The 20674-nt window shown below is 48.2% G+C and overlaps 1 protein-coding gene across 1 annotated transcript in view; it reads left to right on the forward strand.

Annotated features, from left to right (window-relative positions):
• The window catches only part of CSTF2 (cleavage stimulation factor subunit 2), a 1531011-nt gene that overhangs the window by 746771 nt on the left and 763566 nt on the right, over positions 1-20674 (forward strand). Inside the window, exon 8 of the mRNA XM_044057611.1 lies at positions 12809-12819. Coding sequence (XP_043913546.1) covers positions 12809-12819 — 11 coding nt within the window. The remainder of the gene's footprint in view (positions 1-12808; positions 12820-20674) is intronic.

Below are 20674 nucleotides of genomic sequence, written 5' to 3' on the forward strand. Positions count from 1 at the left end.
GTCGGGGTTGGAGCTTCATTGTCTGTTCTTGGGAGGGTGGTTGAACACCGATCTTACCCGAGCCATCTATGCTTCTCGGAGCGTAGGCACACGGCTTTGGGCTCGGGGTGACAACCTCAGTGCGGGATGGGACCTTGGTTTCAAAGGAGTCTATTTTGATTCTGGGCTCCCATTCCTCTGTGGGGGGGGAGGGCCTGCTTTCTGGGCCATGGAGGGGGCCTTGTCCACTATAGGCTCAAAGTCGATTCCTCTCTCTGAACAGCATCCCGGTCATTCCCCTTGCCCAGAGCTACCACCAGCCTCTGGCCTGGGACAGAAGTCACAGAAACCTCAGGATTCAACTGTGGTGGTGATGTCCTTTTCAGACCCCCCCCCCCCCCGGCCATCCCACTGAGGAGGTGCCCCAGAAGAGAAAGTGCAAGAGGAAGTACGGAGTCCCCTGAAAAGTCTTGCACAGAAGATGCTGACTTTGATGAAGGTGGAAGGTTCCCCAAGGTCACCCCCAGAAGATGTCTCCTTCTGTGATATTCTGAGATCCATAAACAGTATGGTGGCTGGACTACCCAACAACCTTCCTCAGAGGAGTCCGTATACCTAGAGGCTTTTTGTGCCCGACCATCCACTGCTTGGATCTCTCCGCATGCTAATGATCTGATTAAACTTATTGCTTAGTGGGCTTGGAAGATTCCTGAGTCCATCGGACCAGTCCCTAAGATACCAGACCGTATAAGTCGGCTCCCGTTGATGAACAGCATTGGGCTGAAGAGGTGTCACTTGATGCCATGTTGATTGTGGCAGCCACCACAAAGTACTTGCTGATGAACGTCCTACTAGCCATCCTCCTAATAAGTAATCTGATGTTGTTAATCTTCTTTCTATTCATCACTGATGGGTTTGGTTCTGAGCCCTCGGAACCAAGTCGGCCTATTACCAAGCTCGTACCAACCAAATAAACTCTCGAGCTAAGTCTCTACCCAGAATGCCCTTCTGCCTGTTACCCCAGATCTCGTTTGCTGCATAGCCGTAAAGCCGTGTTTCAACCGAGCTCTCAGCTAAGTGAAATAATTTTGATATTTGTGTAAAGTTTTTTGGATATCTTCATATTTTATTAAGAGATTAGTATTTTTAGTGTCGTTTCTTTTATTTAACCTTATTCTTTCCTCTCTACCCATTGTTACCGTTGGTAAACTCTCAAGTACCATTGTTGGTACAGCCTTTCTTCCTTTACTCTTGTGGTATTTTTTCAATACCATAGTTGGTATTGCTTCTCCTGTGTAGCCTGTTAGCTTTAATCCTTTTTCAGGTGTTTCTCTTTTCTTCTCCGCATACCAGTGTATTGTTATATGTGTGATTTTTTGAATGGAGTTGACTTCATTATAGTTGGATAATACAGTTGACCTGTGGTGCTTTTCTACCAAGATGTCGAATACGAAGGGAACTTCAGGTTTTAAGCATTGTACTTCTTGTAAGGGCAAGATCTGATATTGTTAATCCTTGTTCATTCCTTACTCATGGATATCGGTTCCGACCTCAGAAACGAGCCTGCCATTTTCCAAGCTCGCGTCAGCTTCAAACTCTCAAGCTAAACTCTTACCCATAATCCCCCTCTCCCTGTTACCCAGATTTCGTTTGCCTCGTTGCCATTCAATTGTGTCAAGCTACTTCTCTTGAGCTAAGTACAGTTATTTGTTGTTTAATAGTTTTTCAGGTTACTTTTCTGTCAGAAAAGTTTATATTTCATTGTCTCTTACCCTATCGCATCTAGCGTACATAATTTCTTCAAGTTTTTCTGCTCCTTTCTTTACCACTTTTACCGCGAGGTATCTCTCTCTACCATCGTTGGTAATCCTTTCCCCTTTTTTGTCATACCTTCGGGTACTGTCTTGTACCATTGCTGGTACCTTTTCTATTAATTAATTTGCTTTCAAGCAGATAAGAAAGGCAGTCCGGTGTTTAAGCGTTGTTCTGATTGTGGACACAAACTACTTACTTCTGATGCACACTCTGTGTGTGTTTATTGTTTGGGAGCTTCCCATTTGTCTGTTGACCCACCCTGTACTATTTGTGAGAACTTTTCGAATAGAACCTTGTTGGAAAGAAAAAACAAGTAGTTACTGAAGGGACTTCTTAATTCTGCCTGTTCAGAGGTTATTTCTGGGTCAGAGGCCTCAACCCCTCCTAGAGCCCATAAGAAAATCTTGGATGTTCTTACTAAGGCTAAATCTTTGCCTTCGTCTCTGGCTGGGGACTCCCGCCAACCAAAACCTAAAAAGGCTTAAGTTTTGGCTCCGGAGCTCACTCAGTCAGTCCCAGTGCTTTCGGTGCCTAGACCTTCAGCACCGAGGCCTTCGGCTCCATTAGTGATCTTGGCTCCGTCTTCACCTGCAGCCTTCACTATATCGGCACCAAGGGGCTCCTCGGTTCAGACTATTACCACTGTATCGTCACCGACCGTTCAGTCAGCGCAGACCTTGACCACGTTGGCTGTGAGATCTTCTTCGAAACTGACACCTTTATTGTTGACTCCAGTTTTGTCAGTTCTAGCTTTGGCACCGACAACCACTTCGGCGCCGATCCCTGTGTCGGTGCAGGCCATGACCTCGGCACCGATGACTTCTTCGGTACAGACAATCGTAGTCCAGTCTCTCTCTGCACCGTTGTCCTCTGTGCGGACAGATGAGATGGGCACCGAGTTTGCCTCTTCTGTGGACAGGCCTGTTTCTCCCTCAGTCTCCGTAAGGTCCACTAGAAGCCTTTCCGAACATATGTTGCGTCTTGTGGATCAGGTACTCTTGGCCAGAGGTACCCCACCCCTCAAAAACTATCCTTCCTTGGGAGGTGATCACCCGTCTCCAAAGACCCCTTCTTATTCTCCTCCTTCATTGCCTTTGAAGTCCATGGATATAGCACAGTCTCCCTCTTCTGCGGTCCCCTTTATAGATCTCACTAAGGAACTGCAGTTGCCTTCGTGGCAGGAAAGTTTTGCTACAACCCAGGATGTCAGTTGTGACGCATAGTTTGCTGCTTTACAGCCATCCAGGGACACCGGGTCGGCAGGCGAAGCCATTTAGGGGAGGGGTGACCCCTGTCTTAGACATGCACTCCTCTTCGGGTGGACCAGCCTTCCAACTGATGGAGAAGGCTTTCGCTGCTGCTGGTGATACCGGACTGTCTATACCTCTGCCCTCCTCTGTTACACTGGTTTCACAAGTCGCACCTAGCGGACACCGGGTGCAAGGGCCTCAGTACATATTCCCACAGGAATCCCCTTTTCCACTGTCTTTTCCAGCTTCTCCCACTGAGGAGGTCCATCGGATAAGTTCATGTAAGAGGAAGCACATGGACTCCACAGAGGAGTCCCTCACTGAAGAGACAGATTTCGATGAGGGGGAAGGATCTCCTCGGTCACCCTCTGAGGTATCCTTTGGTGATATCCTCGAAATCCTGAAACAGAGAGGTGACTGGCAGTCCTCTAATCCGACCTCTGAGGAATCTGTGTTCCTGCAGTCCTTTCGTGCCTGACTCCCTACCTTCTGAGTTACTCCACCTGCCGATGAACTTGTCTGGCTCATCGTGCAGCATGCTTGGAAGGCTCCTGATACCGTCAAAGCTATTCCCCGGAGGCCAGATAAGATTTTGTCCCCACCACCTTCGGATCCCCATTGGTCCAAAGGTCTTCCTGTGGATGCTTTTGCGGTGGCAGCCACAACAAAAAAAGGATCTGGCAGAAGAAGAAAGCCAGACTGTCCATCCACCTAACAGAGTCCCGGGCCCTGGACAGGATAGGGAAGCGCACCTTTGCTTCAGCAACCTTTACTGTCAGGTCCTTGAATTATATGGCACATTTTACCAGGCTTCAAAGGGATCTGATTTCTGAGCTCTCTGAAACCTTGGCTGGTGCCGTGTCTGATGAGGTCAGTGACAAAGTGGCCTCTCAGCTGGCCACCATTGAATCTATATCTAACTTCTCTATGCGACTGATATCTCACACAGCGGGTTCAGCTGCTGTCTTGAGATGACATGCGTGGATGCACTTGTGCATTTTCGCGGAACCCTTTAAGGCTTCCTTTCTTAACGCTGCCATTGAGGCCTCCTCGTTGTTTGGGCCCAAAGTTAAAAGCACACTGGCCAGATGTGAACAGGACAGTAAGACCCCTTCTGCCGTAGGTGTCTGTTATTCTTCCCCTCAACGTGCTTTCTCCCGAAACCAAAAGAGTGGGAAGATATGTTTCAAGAAATCTGAGTGTCCTTTCTATGACACACAGGCCCAGTTCTCCCCCAGAGGCAGAGGGGGAAACTCAAAAGGGAAAGACGCTCCTTTTGGTGTAGGGGGGGTCCGCATAACCAGGGTTCCAGGGATTCTTTCCCTGGTCAATCCTACCAGCACTCCTGAAGAGCGGCCCAACTCCTTTCCTGTGCAGGTGGTTGGGGGACGTTTCTCCTTGTACCCTTATGCCTGGCTAACCATCACCACCGATTCTTGGGTACAAAGGATTTTAACCAGAGGTTATCATATCCCCTTCGATCTTTGTCCTGCCCCTTCAAAAAACCTTCCCGACGTTCCACCCAGTCAAAGGGAAGCAGCAGCACTAGAGATAGAAAAGCTGCTAAGAAAGACTCATCTAAACAGTCCCTCCAGACCAGATAGGATCCAGATTCTACTCTACTATTTTTGGTGCCAAAGAAAACCGGGGACTGGAGACCAGTTTTGGATCTCAGTGTATTGAACAAGTTTGTGAGAGTACAAAAATTCCGGATGGTCACAATACAGTCTATTCTCCCGCTTTTGGAAAAAGATGATTGGATGTGCTCGTTAGATCTTCGATGCGTACTACCACATAAAAGTGGACAGGCCATCAAGAAGATTTCTGCACTTCCGTGCGGGTGCCAGTCACTACCAGTTCAGAGTACTACCCTTCGGACTCTCTACAGCCCCCAGAGTGTTCACAAAGTGCATGGCAGTTGTCACAGCTCACTTGCGCCTTCAAGGATTCCAGGTGTTTCCATACCTAGACGACTGGCTCATTTCCGCCCACACCAGACATCTACTGGAAAAAGCCCTGGCATACTCTCTCCTCGCTGCTCAAAGGCTAGGCATAATCATAAACTGGCAAAAATCCAATCTCACCCCATCTCAGTCGACAGAATTCATAGGGGTTATCTTGGACACAAAAAACTGCAGAGCTGCTATTCCAGAGCACAGAATTCTAAGGATAAAGCAACAACTAATTCCAATCCTTTCAAAGGAAAAATCAACGGCTCACTCAGTTCTACAGCTGTTGGGTTCCATGGCAGCCTCCATCACCATTGTTCCCCTGGCCAGGTTTCACATGAGGCTTCTACAATGGCTACTGCTCACCCAATGGTATCCTTTTCAGCATCCTCTTTCAGCCATGATTTGAGTAACCCACAGGTGCAAACAGGATTTAAATTGGTGGATGACATACAATCCGTCACAATGGTCTCGCCCCTTCTCCCCCCAGCAACCCAAGGCCACAGTGACCATGGACGCCTCCCTGACGGGGCGGGGTGGGGGCTATGTCAGGGACAGACAGTCCAAGGCACTTGGTCCGAACTGGAGGCCCATCTGCATATAAATATTCTAGAGCTGAGGGCGGTGCTTCTGGCGTTGCAAGCATTCCATCCCCTGCTGCTGTCTGGGACAATTGCAATTCAATCAGACAACATGGCGGTGATCTGGTACATCAACAAGCAAGGTGGAACCAAATCTTATCCCCTCTGTCGAGAGGCCATGAGGATATGGCAATGGGCGATGGCTACCAACCATTTTCTTTAGCAACGCACATTCCCGGGAGTTCCAACATGATAGCAGACAGACTCACCAGGTGCATTCTTCAACCGCACGAGTGGTCCCTGAATCCCTTGATAGCGGCGGAGATCTTCCACCGCTGGGGCCGTCCTTGCTGCAACCTCTTTGCATCCCTGACCAGCTACAAATGCAGCAACTACTTCGTCCTGATTCCCCCTCCGGGACAGTCACCCAGGGACGCTCTTGTCCACGATTGGCCCTCGGGTCTTCTTTACGCATTTCCGCCCATCTGTTGAAGAGCAATGTGATCCTCATAGCACCATATTGGTCTCGACAGATTTGGTTCCCCTTCCTTTGGTCTCACCTACTAGATCGACCATGGATTCTACATCCAGCACTGGAGTTGATCTCACATCCACAGAACCTGATTCATCCCAACTTGAACAGCCTGAAGCTCACGGCTTGGCTACTCCAATTCCCTTGATTGCCAGGCAGAATGATCTTTCTTTACCAGTATGTGATATTCTCATTGCTTCTCATAAGTCTTCCACTAGAATTACTTATCTGAGCAAGTGGAAAAGATTTACCTGTTGGCTGAAAGATGAACAAGTAGACCCCGTTTCAGCACCAGTGTTGATAATACTAGACTCTCTGGCCGACCTTTTTCAATCGGGTCTATCGGCCTCTACCATTAGAGTTCATTTGGCTGCAATTTCTAATTTTCATGAGGGTGTCCAAGATTCCTCTCATGTCCCATAAATTGTGCAAGACCTTCATAAAAGGTGTGAATCATCTGAAGCTACCTTTTAGAGAACCTATTCAACCATGGGATTTATCATTAGTTCTACAAGCTCTGACAATGTCACCTTTCGAACCAGCCTCTTCTTGCAACCTCAAGTATTTGTCATGGAAAACCTTGCTTTTGGTCACCATTACTTCTGCCAGACTTATTTCTGAGCTTCAAGCTTTATGTATCAAGAGTCCATACTTGATTTTTCATAGCGATAGTGTCTCTGAGAACTAATCCATCATTTCTGCCTAAAGTGATCTCTGAAATGTCCATTAATCAAGCCATTAAATTGCCAGTTTTTTTTTCACAATCATTCAAACAGCAGGATATCCACAGGCAAATCCATTTTTACTTAAACAGGATAGCTATATGGTTGAAGGACTGTGTGACCTTCATTTATACACAGCGTAATATCTCATTGCCTACTACCATGAAAGCTCATTCAACAAGGTCGGTGGCAACTTCTGCTGCCTTCCATGCCAGAGCTTCATGCCTTCCATGCCAGAGCTTCTTTATATGACATCTGTGCAGCTGCAACTTGGGCTACACCTCATACCTTCATCAATCATTACAAATTGGATTTGGCCTCCAGGGAAAGAGCATCTTTCGATTCTATGGTGCTCAGGAATGTCCTTCCATGAGAGCCTCCCAGGAATAGAGGTAGCTGGGGACTCTGTCCCATGCGTAAGGAATGAATGAGGATTAACCATGTGAAATTGTTCGATCTCGCCGTTTGTTCTTACGCACGCATTCGGAGCCGACCACATCGCAAGCTCTGCATTTAAGAGAAGCTCAAGGCACAGTCCCTATCCCATGATCCCCTGCGGCTATCCCTTAGATCTAGTTTGCCGCTGCAGCAGGTCGCTTCGAGAGAAAGCTCGGGCCAGTAAAACTTTTGTTATTACTTCTAAAAACATTAATATTGCCTTAATAGTTGGCTGTAAAAGTTTAGTAGAGATTAGATAGTTTGTGTGTGTGTGTGTGTGTGTTTATATATATATATATATATATATATATATATATATATATATATATATATATATATATATATATACATATATATATATATATATATATACTCTTCCTTGATATTTAGTCTTAGTTGTAGGAGCGACTACTCTTAGGCTTTAGGCCATTTATTTCTGTCAGGGCTCTGGCAGAAATTTTTCTTACATTTATATATATTTACTATATATTTATATATATATATATATATATATATATATATATATATATATATATATATATATTTATATATATTTACTCAGGGTGTTTGCTGTCTTGTATTTACTCCTACAGTTTAGTGTGTTTTGTGGTGCTGTTTTTTCTATAATAGATACATTTATACTTTCTTAGTGCTTAGCTTTAAACATGTCAGAGAAAGCCAAATCAGGTTTTAAGTGCTGTCAATGTGGTCAGAAAATGTCCATTACGGACAATCATACCTCCTGCGTCTACTGTCTTGGCCCTCTCCATCTTCAGGAGGATTGTTCCATCTGTCACTCCTTTAGTGGAAGGGTCATGATGGAGAGGCGCAGGAAGCTCATCGAGAGGGGCCTTCTAAAGCCCGAATTTCAAGATACCTTAGATAAGGCGGACCAGGCATCGAAGTCTTCGAAGGTATCTGAGCCCAAGTCTTCGGCTCCGAGTACCTCGGCTAAGATTCGGTCGCCGGCTCCACTGACCTTGGAACCGAGCATTGAACGGTTGTCTCGATTCGAGGCCCATGTCTTGGAGCCAGTGTCAGAGGTACTTCTGTCTTCAATCCTTCGCTCGGTGACCTCTCAGGCCCCTTCGACCCGTTCTTCCAGGGCGATGTCTGACACCGATGTGGATCGAGTGTTGCAGAAGCTTATGGAGAACACGGCTCTATCCAGACTTATTGCGGTTTCGTCCCAGTTGGTTTCGAAACTTGAAGCCCTACCCGTCACATCTATAGATCCTCCTTCGAGACCCATCGAGTCATCGGAGACAGGAGTCGAGGAGCTGATAATTGTGGATCCCCCGGAGCCAAAGCCATCCTCGGAGCCCGTCGAGAGGTCTCAGAGCTGACATTCTCTCCTGGGTTCCAGGGTGGAGAGTCGAACTGAGCTTTCGGTACTGAATCTCCCCCTCGGGGCCTCGGCGCAGATTAGTTCGGCTCCGTCTTCTGGGTCGGAGCCCATGGTTCCGGTGCCCGGGAATCTACCGTGTTCTTCGGATCCGGTGGAGTCCTCGGCCCGGGGCTCCGGTGCCTTCGCCATGAGGAAGGTTTTGTCTGGTCAGACACTCACATAATCCGATACCTCTTCTCCTTCCCCGAAGGGACCGAGTTCTGTTTCTGCACCTTCGGTCCCCACCAAGCATAGAGACCCAATGCCTCAGCTAGCCCCAGAGGGTGTACCCTGTTTCTCGGAAGCTTCACCAGATGCCACCTCTAATGAAGTCCCGAGGAAGAAATTGTACAAGAGGAGGCACATTGATTGCCCACAGGAATCATTGACTTCGGACACCGACCTGGATGAGTCCGAGGGGTCCCCATGGTCCTCCCCCGAGGATGTCTTGTTTGCGGACATCCTAGAAATTCTAAAACAGAGGGGTGGCTGGCAGACTCTTGCCCCCACTGAGGACGAGTCTGTGTTGCTGAAGGCCTTTGGGGCTCAACCTTCCACTTCCTGGGTGACTCCGCCCTTCGACGAGTTAATGGATTTAATAGCTCGAAGGGCGTGGGAGGCTCCTGATACTGTGGAACCAGTCCCTCGGAGACCAAATAAATATATTACTGCCCCCCTCGATAAAGCTTACCTTACCAAGGGAGTCCCAGTCGATGCTATGGTGGTGGCGGCAGCTACCAAGAAGGAAATGTCTGAAGCATCTTCCTCTGTCCATCCTCCTAACAAGGATTCTAGGACTATGGACAGGTATGGGAAGCGCGTTTTTAGCTCAGTGACTTTTGCCATGCGATCGCTGAACTACCTTACGCATTTTACGCGCCTTCAGAGAGATCTCATTAAGGAGTTGGGAGATACTCTCCAGGGTAACACAGATGCTGCTGTCTCAGACAAGGTGACAGCACAGCTCAACACCCTTACTTCGATAGTTAACTCATCCATGAGGCTCATTTCATATGCGGCCGAGGGTTCGAGTAGGGTAGCAGCCTCAGCGATTGCTCTGCGGAGACAATCCTGGATGCGCCTGTGCTCCTTTGCGGAAGCCTTTAAATCTTCCTTTGCTAATGCCCCCTTTTATGGCGCCTCCTTGTTTGGGCCCAAAATGAAGGAGACACTCACTAGGTGTGAGCAAGAAGGAAAGACCCTGTCTGCCGTAGGGGTCCTTTTTTCCGCCCCCTCTAGACCGTACCCCAAAGGGCAAAGATGCGGAAAAATGTTGTTCCGGAAGACTCTGGGAGCTTTCCAGTCTGCACCTAGTGATACCCCCTCCAGAGGCAGAGGAGGGGGAAGAAATGGAAGACAACCGCCTAGGCGGCAGAGGGGGTCCACAAAACCAGGGCGACAGGGATACCGTCCCTGGGAAGCCTTTTCAGCACTCCTGAGTGGAGGCCCGGCTGTCCTGCTCTGGAGGCAGTCTGGGGTCACTTGGCTTTATATCCAGAGGCCTGGCTAAATCTCACATCAGATTCCTGGGTAAAAAGCATAATAACCAGAGGATACAACATCCCCTTTCTGAACAATCCACCCACCCAATAAAGATTCCCAGATGTTCCACCTGCTCTGCGGGATCAGGCAGCCATAGAAATACAAAGGCTGTTACAAAAAAAGAATCATCCAGCCAGTCCCGGCGGACCAAATAGGATCCAGAACTTACTCAAGGTTCTTTTTAGTTCCAAAGAAAACAGGGGACTGGAGGCCAATACTGGAACTCGGCAGACTCAACACCTTCGTGAAGAAGGAAAAATTCCGGATGGTCACGCTGCAGTCGATTCTTCCGTTTCTTCAAATGAACGATTGGATGTGCTCTATAGATCTCAAGGATGCGTGCTACCACATAAAAATGGCCAGGCCATCCAGAGATCACCTGCGCTTCCAGCTGGGAGCCAGTCATTTTCAGTTTCGAGCTCTGCCCTTTGGCCTCACCTCAGCCCCCAGGGTGTTCACAAAGTGCATGGCAGTAGTGGCGTCTCACCTGAGACTAAGAGGATTCTGGGTGTTTCCATATCTGGACGACTGGCTCCTTACCGCCACCACCAAGCATCACCTAGTACAAGTGAGGGACTATACAATCAATCTCTGTTCCAGCTTAGGAATAACAGTGAACTTCGAAAAATCTACCTTGTCGCCCTCACAGCATATCTTATTCATAGGGGCGGAGTTAGATACCTCCGTAGCACTGCTAAGACTTCCTCAGGCAAGAGTGTCAGTCCTGAGGGATCAGGTCTCTATTCTTCAAAACAAAAAAGTTCCCGCATTACAGGTCTTGAAAGTATCGGGCATGATGGCAGCTACCCTTATTACGGTTCCCCTAGAGAGAATGCACATGAGAATCCTCCAGTGGCTCCTCTTTGCTCAGTGGTCGTTCCAACGATTACCGTGGTCACACAGTCTTGATCACGGAAACTTGCAAGCGGGTCCTCCGTTGGTGGATAAACAATCAGTAACTGACAATAGGGCATCCGTTTGTGCTCCCTGCCCCCGTAGCCACAGTAACCACGAACGCTTCCCTGATAGGGTGGGGGGGACTTTTTCAGGGGAGAACAGTCCAAGGAGAGTGGTCGAATAGAGTACAATCTGCACATCAATGTCCTGGAGCTGAGAGCAGTGTTCCTGGCGTTGCAACACTTACATGACTCCTTACCTCTGGGAACAGTGGCAATTCAGACGGACAATATGTCAGTAGTCTGGTACATAAACAAACAGGGAGGGAACCAGGTCTTACCCCTTATGCAGAGAGGCCCTGAGAATCTGGCAATGGGCTGTGTCCACCAGACGCTTTCTAATAGCAACGCACATCCTGGGAACATCCAACGTCATAGCAGACAGGTTGAGCAGAGCCATCCTGTTGCCTCACGAGTGGTCCCTCAATAATCAAGTTGTGGAGAAGATCTTCCGCAGATGGGGCCAGCCTGTCTGTGATCTTTTTGCTTCCCCCATGAACGCCAAATGCAGAAGCTACTTCGCCCTACTTCCCCCTCCGGGGGGTGCCCCCAGGGACACACTGGTACACGATTGGCCCCCGGGCCTCCTATATGCCTTCCCTCCTGTTCCATTGATTCCCAAATTTCTACAGAAAACCAAAGGTCTGGGAAGGACGATCATCTTGATAGCACCATTTTCGCCTCGACAGATCTGGTTTACCTTTCTTCAAGCTCACCAGATGGAGGAACCTTGGACTCTGGACCCAGTGCCAGACCTGCTGACCCACTTGTCAGGAGTTCCTCACCCATCTCTTTAGTCCGTAAAACTGACAGCTTTGCTGCTCCACTTCCCAACTTAGCCAGGTCGGACCTCTTATCCCCGGCAGTGCAACACATTTTAGTTTCTTCCCACAAAGCTTCCACAAGAAAACTGTATAGGAGCAAGTGGAAACGTTTTGCGTGTTGGGCCTCCAGACAAGGTATAGACCCTTTGGTGGCCCGTATTCACAAAATTTTAGAATTTCTCTCCACACTCTTTCATCAAGGGGCCTCGACGTCCACGATAAGAGTTCAACTAGCTGCCATATCAAATTTTCATGTGGGTGAAGGAGGAGCTACAGTTATGTCCCACAGACTTTGTAGAGAATTTATGAAGGGTACCTTTCATCTCAGGCCACCCATACGAAACCCGGTATTTCCCTGGAACTTGAATTTAATGCTGTCTCAGCTCATGTTGGAACCCTTCAAGCCAGCTTCGATGTGTCCACTTAAGTATCTATCCTGGAAAACCCTGTTTCTGGTGGCAATCACTTCAGCTCGCAGAATCTCGGAGCTACAGGCATTGCCGATTAGACCCCCATATATAGTCTTTCACCCAGACAGGGTCACCTTGCGTACTAATCCATCCTTTCTGCCGAAAGTATGTTCAGTGTTTCATATTAATCAATCCATTGAGCTTCCCACTTTTTTCAGGAACCATTCTAATAAATTGGAATACATGTTGCACAAATTGGACGTCCACAGACAGCTGAGATTTTATCTGGACAGAACCAAGGAATGTAGGAAATCAGATCAACTTTTTGTTTCCTATGCGGAAATAAGAAAGGACTGGCAGTAACAAAATGCACGTTATCTAAGTGGCTGTCAGACTGTAAATTTTGTCTATTCATCCTCCAAGCAGTTTCTTCCGTTCAAACCTAAAGCTCATTCCACCAGGGCTGTTTCCACTTCTCTGGCCCACGCCGATCGTTGGCCTTTGGATACCATATGTGCGGCGGCTAGTTGGGCCAAGCCTCATATGTTTATTACTCACTACAAAGTGGACAGGACCTCCAGGGACAGGGCTTCCTGTGGTTCCACGGTTCTCAGGAATGTTCTTCCGTGAGCCACCCAGGGTTCCGGTGCTAGGGAAGCTACCTGTGCGTAAGAACAAATGGCGAGATCGAACAATTTCACATAAAGAAGTTATGTTCTTACCGTAACGTTCCATGTGAATTGTTCATCTCACCTTTGTTCTTACATTCCCTCCCTCTGTCCCCCTCCTCGTCCTGGATGAATGAGTACGACTGGTGTCTGGTTACCTTCTTGGGGTTACCTGGCACTACCTGCTTCTTTTTAGGTGTGCTCATTACTGTATGCCTCTCTATATATAATTTGAGTATTATGATCTCGTGTGGATGGAAGCGTAGGGAAGGGGGTCAGTTATGTTCTTGAAGTCTGGTTTCTTAGCAAACTAGATCTGTGGGATAGCAGCAAGGGATCATGGGATAGGGACTGTGCCTCGAGCTTCTCTTAGATGCAGAGCTTGCGATGTGGCCGACTCAGAGCCGAGGGTCGGCTCCGAACCCGTGCGTAAGAACAAAGGCGAGATGAACAATTCACATGGAACGTTATGGTAAGAACATAACTTCTTTTTATCAGATAAAGAAGTTGTGTCTTACCATAACGTTCCATCTGTATTGTTGATCCTCGTTCAGTCATAACAACCCTCCCTCCTTCTCCCTCCTGTGATTTCTAGTGGATCTCACCATCTGGTTCTCTTAGGTTATTTGACCAGAGGTAGCCTCTACCTTCTTTGACTTGCAAACTCAATCTGAGGTAACAGGGAGAGGGAGATTGTGGGTAAGAGTTTAGCTTGAGAGCTTGGAAAATGGCCGGCTTGGTTCCGAGGTCAGAACCGATAGCCATGCATAATGACTGAACGAGGATCAACAATACAGATGAAACGTTATGGGTAAGACATAACTTCTTTTTACCTAACAGTGATTCTCATGAGGACTGTGTATACTGTTTGGGAGTAGCCCACCTTTCGGTGCAGCCTCCATGTGACATTTGTCAAAGTTTTAGCAAACGCACTCTTAATGAGCGCAAAAATAAACTCATTCTGAAGGGGTTACTCAAGTCTCCCTTCTCAGAGTCCATTTCTTCGATGGAGGTCTCAACCCCTCTTTCTAAGGACAAAAGGAGATTCCACTCTGTTCCTCCTTCTCGGGTGATCAGAGCAAGCCTGTGAAATCAAAGGTCCTTAAGTTATCGTTGGAGCATAAATCTCTCTTTTCGGCTCCATCTTCTTTGGCTCTGACCATCTCGAAACCTTAGATACCGACGCCTGTTTTGTCACCGGTCCTGCCTCTGGCACCGATTATTGACCTTGCTACGCCTTTTTCGACTTCGAGACCTGTAGCCACTTCGGCTCAGGGCACACCGACCACGCCATTAGTTTCCAGTTTGGAACCGACCATTTTGGCTCGGAGTTTCACTTTGGCACCGAGCGTTGTACTGACCTCACTGGATTTGTCCCCTTTACTTCCGATCTCGAAACTAGAGACATCAGTGCCGGCAGACCTTGCACCACGGACCTGATACTCCCCCCTCTGTAGATCTGTTTCTGGGTCAAGTGTATAGCCCATTCCTCGAATGTGCTGACTCTGTCTGGAGTATCCACTAGATCCACCAGGAGCCTTTCGGAACACGACGTGGTGTGTCTGGTAGACCAGCTGTTCGCCAGGGGGATTCCCTCACTTTCTAAGACCCATCCAACTGCAGGACTTGGGTTACCTTATCCACGGACTCCATCTTACACTTCTCCTTCGAACAGCTTGGTTCTGAAGCCTTCTGCTCCGACAGCCTTCTTGAAACCCATCACCTCGGCGCCTACGGTGCATCTCACTCCGGCTCCAAGTTTCTCTTTGGTCTTCGGTTTCCCGCTGAACCGGTCCTTTCTCAACCCGGGGTATGGAGCCGCTTTCCTCCTCGGTTCCATCCTCTGCGCTTATGACTGCACCAGTGCTGATACTGCTTTGAGGCTCCATCTGTGGGGGTGGGTTCGTCTGAGTGGGGTGTGACCCCGGTCCCAAGGTTGTCTTATGTTCTGGGCTCCCATCCCTCTTTGGGCGGGCCCTTTTTCCGTGTGATGGAGAGGGCTCTTACTTCTGGCAGCACTCCTTTGATGTCAGAACCCCAGTTTTTTCCCCCTGACCTACAGCTGTCACCCCCCCCCCGGGACACCGGGCAGAGAAGCCACAAGACACCCCTGTTCAGGGTACCCACTCTTGCGACTCCTCCTCAGAGACCCCCACTGAGGAGCCCCTTTGAAAGAAGACTTACAAGAGGAAGCACGTGGACTCACCCGAGGAGTCCTTAACAGAAGACACTGATTAAGATGATGGTGAAGGGTCCCCACAGTCCCCTCCTGATGATGTCTTAGACATCCTGGAGATGTTGAAGCAGAGATGCAACTGGAAGCTCTCCAACCCTTAGTCTGAAGAGTCCATGTTCCTGCAAGCTTTTCATGCCTGGCCTTTTATCTCTCTGGTGACCCCACCTGCCAACAAGCTCGTCCAGGTCGTTGTGCAGCGTGCTTGGACGATCCCGAATTCCATTGAGGCGGTCCCTTGGAGACCAGAAAAAATTATTTCCCCTCCCAAGGAAGAACTCCCATTGATCCAAAGGGTTACCAGTTGATGCTATGGTGGTGGCGGTGGCCAGGAAAAAGGACTTGGTTAAAGAAAGTCCCGCTGTCCACTCGCACAACAGGGAGTCCCGGGCGGTGGACAGACTTGGGAAGCATGTAATTGCATCAGGGACCTTCGCCATATATTATTTGGCACATTTTACGAGGCTCCAGAAGGACTTAATCTCTGAACTCTCTGGGACACTCGCAGGACAGTTGTGTGACGAGGTGGCCTTGCAGCTCGCAACCCTGGAATCAGTATCCAACTCGTCCATGAGGTTGCTGTCACATGCAACCGAAGGGGCGGCTAGAGCAGTGTGTTCGGGCATTGTTATGAAGTGTCATGCCTGGATGTGCATTTGTGACCTCACAGACCCCTTCAAGTCTTCCTTTCTGAATGCTCCCATCGAAGCTTTGTCCCATTTTGGCTCCAAAGTGAGAACATGCTAGCCAGGTGCGAGCAAGATGGAAAGACACTGGCTGCCGTAGACCTGCAGTTTTCCAACCCTCAATGTACCTTCTCCAGGAATCAGAGGAGTGGAAAGATGTGGCATAAGAAATCTCAGGGTCCCTTCCATGCCGCACATGATGATACTCCGAGAGGCAGAGGGGGTAACAATTCCAGAAGATGCCCCTATAGAGGCAGAGGGGGGTCCTCGTAATCAGGGCTCCAGGGATTCCTTCTCTGGACAGCCTTATCAGCGCTCCTGAGGAGCAGCTCGATTGCTTACCTCAAGAAGCAGTTGGGGGTAGTTTCTCTCTGCACCAAGCTGCCTGACAATCCATCACTACCGATCGTTGGGTGTAGAGCATTATCACCAGAGGTTACACCATTCCCCTTTCTTGTCAGCTAAATTTCCCAAGAAAACTTACTGACATTTCACCCAGTCAAAGGGAATAAGCAGCTTCAGAGATTATAAAGCTGTCTCAAAAAAGTCATCCAACCAGTCCCATCAGACAAGCGTGGATCCGGATTTTACTCTAGATTCTTTTTGGTGCCAAAAAAGACAGGGGAATGGGGACCCATTTTGGATATCAGCAGCTTAAACAAGTCTGTCACCCAAACCAAGTTCCGGATGGTCACGGTTCAGTCCATTCTCCCCTTTTTAACAGAAGGCGATTGGATGTGCTCTATAGATCTCCGGGATGCGTATTACCACATAAAGATGGGAAAGCACTCCAGGAGTCTGCTTCGCTTCCGGCTAGGAGCCAGTCATTATCAATTCTGTGCCCTGCCGTTCGGGCTCTCTACAGCCCCCAGTGTGTTTACGAAATGCATGGCAGTGGTAACAGCTCACTTCAGACTAAAAGGATTCCAGGTGTTTCCATATCTGGACGACTGTCTCCTTACCGCCCCCACCGAGCATCTTCTGGTAACAGCAATACATTATACTCTCTCTCTCTCTCTCTGGCAAAATTGTTGGGAATAACAATACATTGGGAGAAATCAGACCTTGTTCCTACACAACAAATAGAGTTCATTGGAGCAGTGTTCAACACTCAGTCCTGTCTGGTATTACTCCCAATTCACAGACTCCATCGATTGAGGCTTCAACTCCGGGTGATACTCTCACAAACAACATTTTCTGCAAGGGAAGTTCTTCAGGCCCTAGGTTTTATGGCAGCGTCGATCCCAATAGTGCCTCTAGCAAAGCTACACATGCAGTTTCTGCAATGGCTCCTTCTGTGTCAATGGTTTCCAAACTATCACTCCCTCAATTACCAGATTCAAGTAACCAACTCCTGCAAACAGGACCTGTGTTGGTGGATAAGGCCAGACATAGAACTTTGGAGTCATCCATTTCAGTCTCCTCAGCCCACAGCCATTGTGACCACGGATGCTTCCCTGACCGGGTGAGGGGCCATTTCCAGGGAAAGACTGTTCAAGGCACATATTCCACCTCAGAGGCCCACCTGCATATCAGTGTTCTGGAACTGAGAGCTGTGCTGTTAGCGTTGCAGGCCTTCCATTTGGCTCACTTCCGGGACAATTGCAATTCAGTCAGATAATATGTTAGTAGACTGATATATATCAACAAGCAAGGAGGAACCAAGTCCTATCCCCTATGTTGAGAAGCCATGAGAATTTGGCAGTGGGAGATGGCTTCCAACCACTTTCTAATAGCAACACATATGCCGGGGAGCACCAGCATGACTGTGTACAAGCTGAGCAGATGCATCCTCATGCCTCACAAGTGGACCCTCAACCCTTTGATACCGTCAGCAATCTTCAGCCACTGGGGCCAGCCCTGCTGCTATCTTTTCACCTCCCCATCAAACGCCAAGTGCAGCAGCTATTTGGCCCTACTTCCCCCAGAAGGGGAGTCACTGAGGGATGCTCTGATGCACGATTGGCCCACGGGACTTCTTTATGCTTATCCACCCATCCCTCTGATCCCACAATTTCTAAATAAAGCTCTTCAGTTGAGATGCAAGGTGTTCCTCATAGCTCCATTCTGCCCTCGACAAGTTTGGTTCCCTTCCTTCGACCTCACCTAGTATACCCGCCATGGATTCTGGACCATCTACCATATCTGATTACTCACTGCAAGGGTTGAGTCACCCAAATCTGTCCAGTCTCAAGCTGGCAGCTTGGTTTCTCCACTTCCACTAGTAGCCAGGCAAGCTAATCTCTCCTCGCCTGTTCGAGACATCATTCTGGCCTCTCGTAAACCATCCACCAGAAGATTACCAGAATAAATGGAAAAGATTGTCCATCTGGTCCAAGGATAACATGCTAGACCCGTATTCGGCTCCTGTTACCGCAGTGCTTCAATACTTGGCTAAGTTATTTGAAAATGGAGCCTCTGCCTCTACCGCACGTGTACATCTAGCGGCAATTTCCAATTTCCACAATGGTATAGATGGCACCCCTTTTATCTCTCTATGCATTTGCAAGGCCTTGCTCAAGGGGACTTCTCATATCAGGCCTCATATCAGACAGCCCGTGGAACCATGGAACCTCACTCTAGTCCTTCAGTCTTTGACTCAGAAACCTTTTGAACCTGCTGCGAAGTGTGACCTAAAGTATTTGTCTTGGAAATCCTTGTTCTTGGTAGCCATCACATCTGCCAGAAGAGTCTCAGAGCTGCAGGCATTGTGTATCAAGAGGCCCTATCTGGTCTTTCATAAAGACAGAGTATCACTTCACACTATTCCATGCTTTCTCCCCAAAGTTGTTTCTGAATTCCCCATAAACCAGACCATTGACCTACCAGTGTTCTTCCTGAATTTTGCCAATAGAGGAAAGTACTGCCTCCACTCCTTAGACATACATAGACAATTGAAATTTTAACTAGACAGGACTAAACCTGTCCGTAAATCTGAACAGCTTTTCATCTCCTGTTTTGGGCTCAGAATGGGAGAGGCTGTTTCTAAGGTTACCTTATCAAAATGGCTAAGGGACTGCATACTTTTCATCTATTCCCTCAGTAATGAACCCATGCCAAAAGTTAAAGCTCACTCCACTAGATCTATGGCAACATCTGTAGCTTTCCATTCCAGGGCTTCCATGGATGACATCTGTGCAGCAGCTACTTGGGCTAAGTTTCATACCTTTATCAATCATTACAAATTGGACCTGGTCTCCAGGGGGGAGAACTGCCTTCGGCTCAGTGATACTCTAGAATGTTCTTCCATAAGGGCTGCCCATGGACCTCAAGGTAGCTTGGGATGCTGTCCCATCAGTGATAAATGGAAAGAAGATTAACATCATCAGATGAAGAAGTTATGTCTTGCCATATCATTCCATCTGCGTTGTTCATCTTCTTTCATTCATCACTTGCCACCCTCCTTCCCCCTCTAAAGGCTCCTGGGGGATGCTTTGGGTCTAAATGGTGCCCTAGGGTAGTTGTGCAGAAGTGGCCTCGGCTTTACTTCTTTTTCTCTAGCAAACTCGATCTGAGGTAACAGGGGAAGGGCATCCTGGGTAGGAACTTAGCTCGTGAGTTTTTTTGGCTGGCGCGGGATTGGTAATAGGCCGACTCGGTTCCGAGGGCTGGGAACTGAACCCATCAGTGATTAATGAAAGAAGATGAACAACACAGATAGAATGTTATGTTAAGACACAACTTCTATGACTCCGTCATTGTACATGCTGGTGTGAATGACCTGAGACGTACCTCCCTGGACTACATGAAAAGAGACATAGAGGAGCTCTCTGATCATGTAGCCCAGGCCGGTATGACCCTGACCTTGAGCAGCATCTTACCCTCACCCAGAATGATGCCACAGTACAAAGACAAAATGATCGATTTTAACAATTGGCTAAAATTTTGGTGTCATTCTAAGGGGATCCAGTGTCTGTCAGCCTGGGATGACATGCTCGACAAGCCACGTTGCTTCGCTAGGGACGGCTTGCACCTGTCACCACTGGGCTTTCGGATATTGGCAAAGGCTCTTGCCACCCCCGTAGTGCCTTTTTTAGGCAAGGCTCAAAAGTCAAACCCACCTCCATAGACAGCACAAGAAACTAAGGGTAATGCTGCTAAACGCCAGAAGTCTTAACCTCAAGATGCACTTTTCGAAGCTCTCCTCAGTATGGAGAACATCGATATCTGTGCAGTGACAGAAACCTGGTTCAAGGCTCCAGAGAGCACCCCAGCACTACCAGGTTATACCTCATATCATGCTTTTCGGCCCCAAAACCTGGACCGAACCACAAAAGGAGAGGGAGTTTCCATATTTATCAAGGATATCCACACCTCCAGGTTAGTGGCATTGCACGAAGTATTGGAGACCATCCATGTGCAACTAACAGTGGGCAAGACTGCTTTTCAGTTTATAGCATCCTACAGACCACCCTCTCAGTCAGGAATCCCACTCGGCTTTCCTGAAAACATTGGAGAACATGAAGATCTCTCCGAACACCATTATATTGGGCGACTTCAACTACCCAAACATAGACTGGGAGCACTACTCAAGCCCCAGCACCTTAGCCCAAAGGTTCCTGGAAATTATAAACTCAAATGTTATGGAACAACTAGTCACCACTCCCACAAGGGGGAAAACATACTAGACCTGATCATTACCAACATGGGGACTCTCTGCTCCACACCTGAAGTATGTGCCTCATTGGTAAGATCAGACCAT

This window comes from Protopterus annectens, chromosome 15.part0 (assembly GCF_019279795.1).
Source record: "Protopterus annectens isolate FY-2018-M chromosome 15.part0, PAN1.0, whole genome shotgun sequence".
Lineage (NCBI taxonomy): Eukaryota > Metazoa > Chordata > Ceratodontiformes > Protopteridae > Protopterus > Protopterus annectens.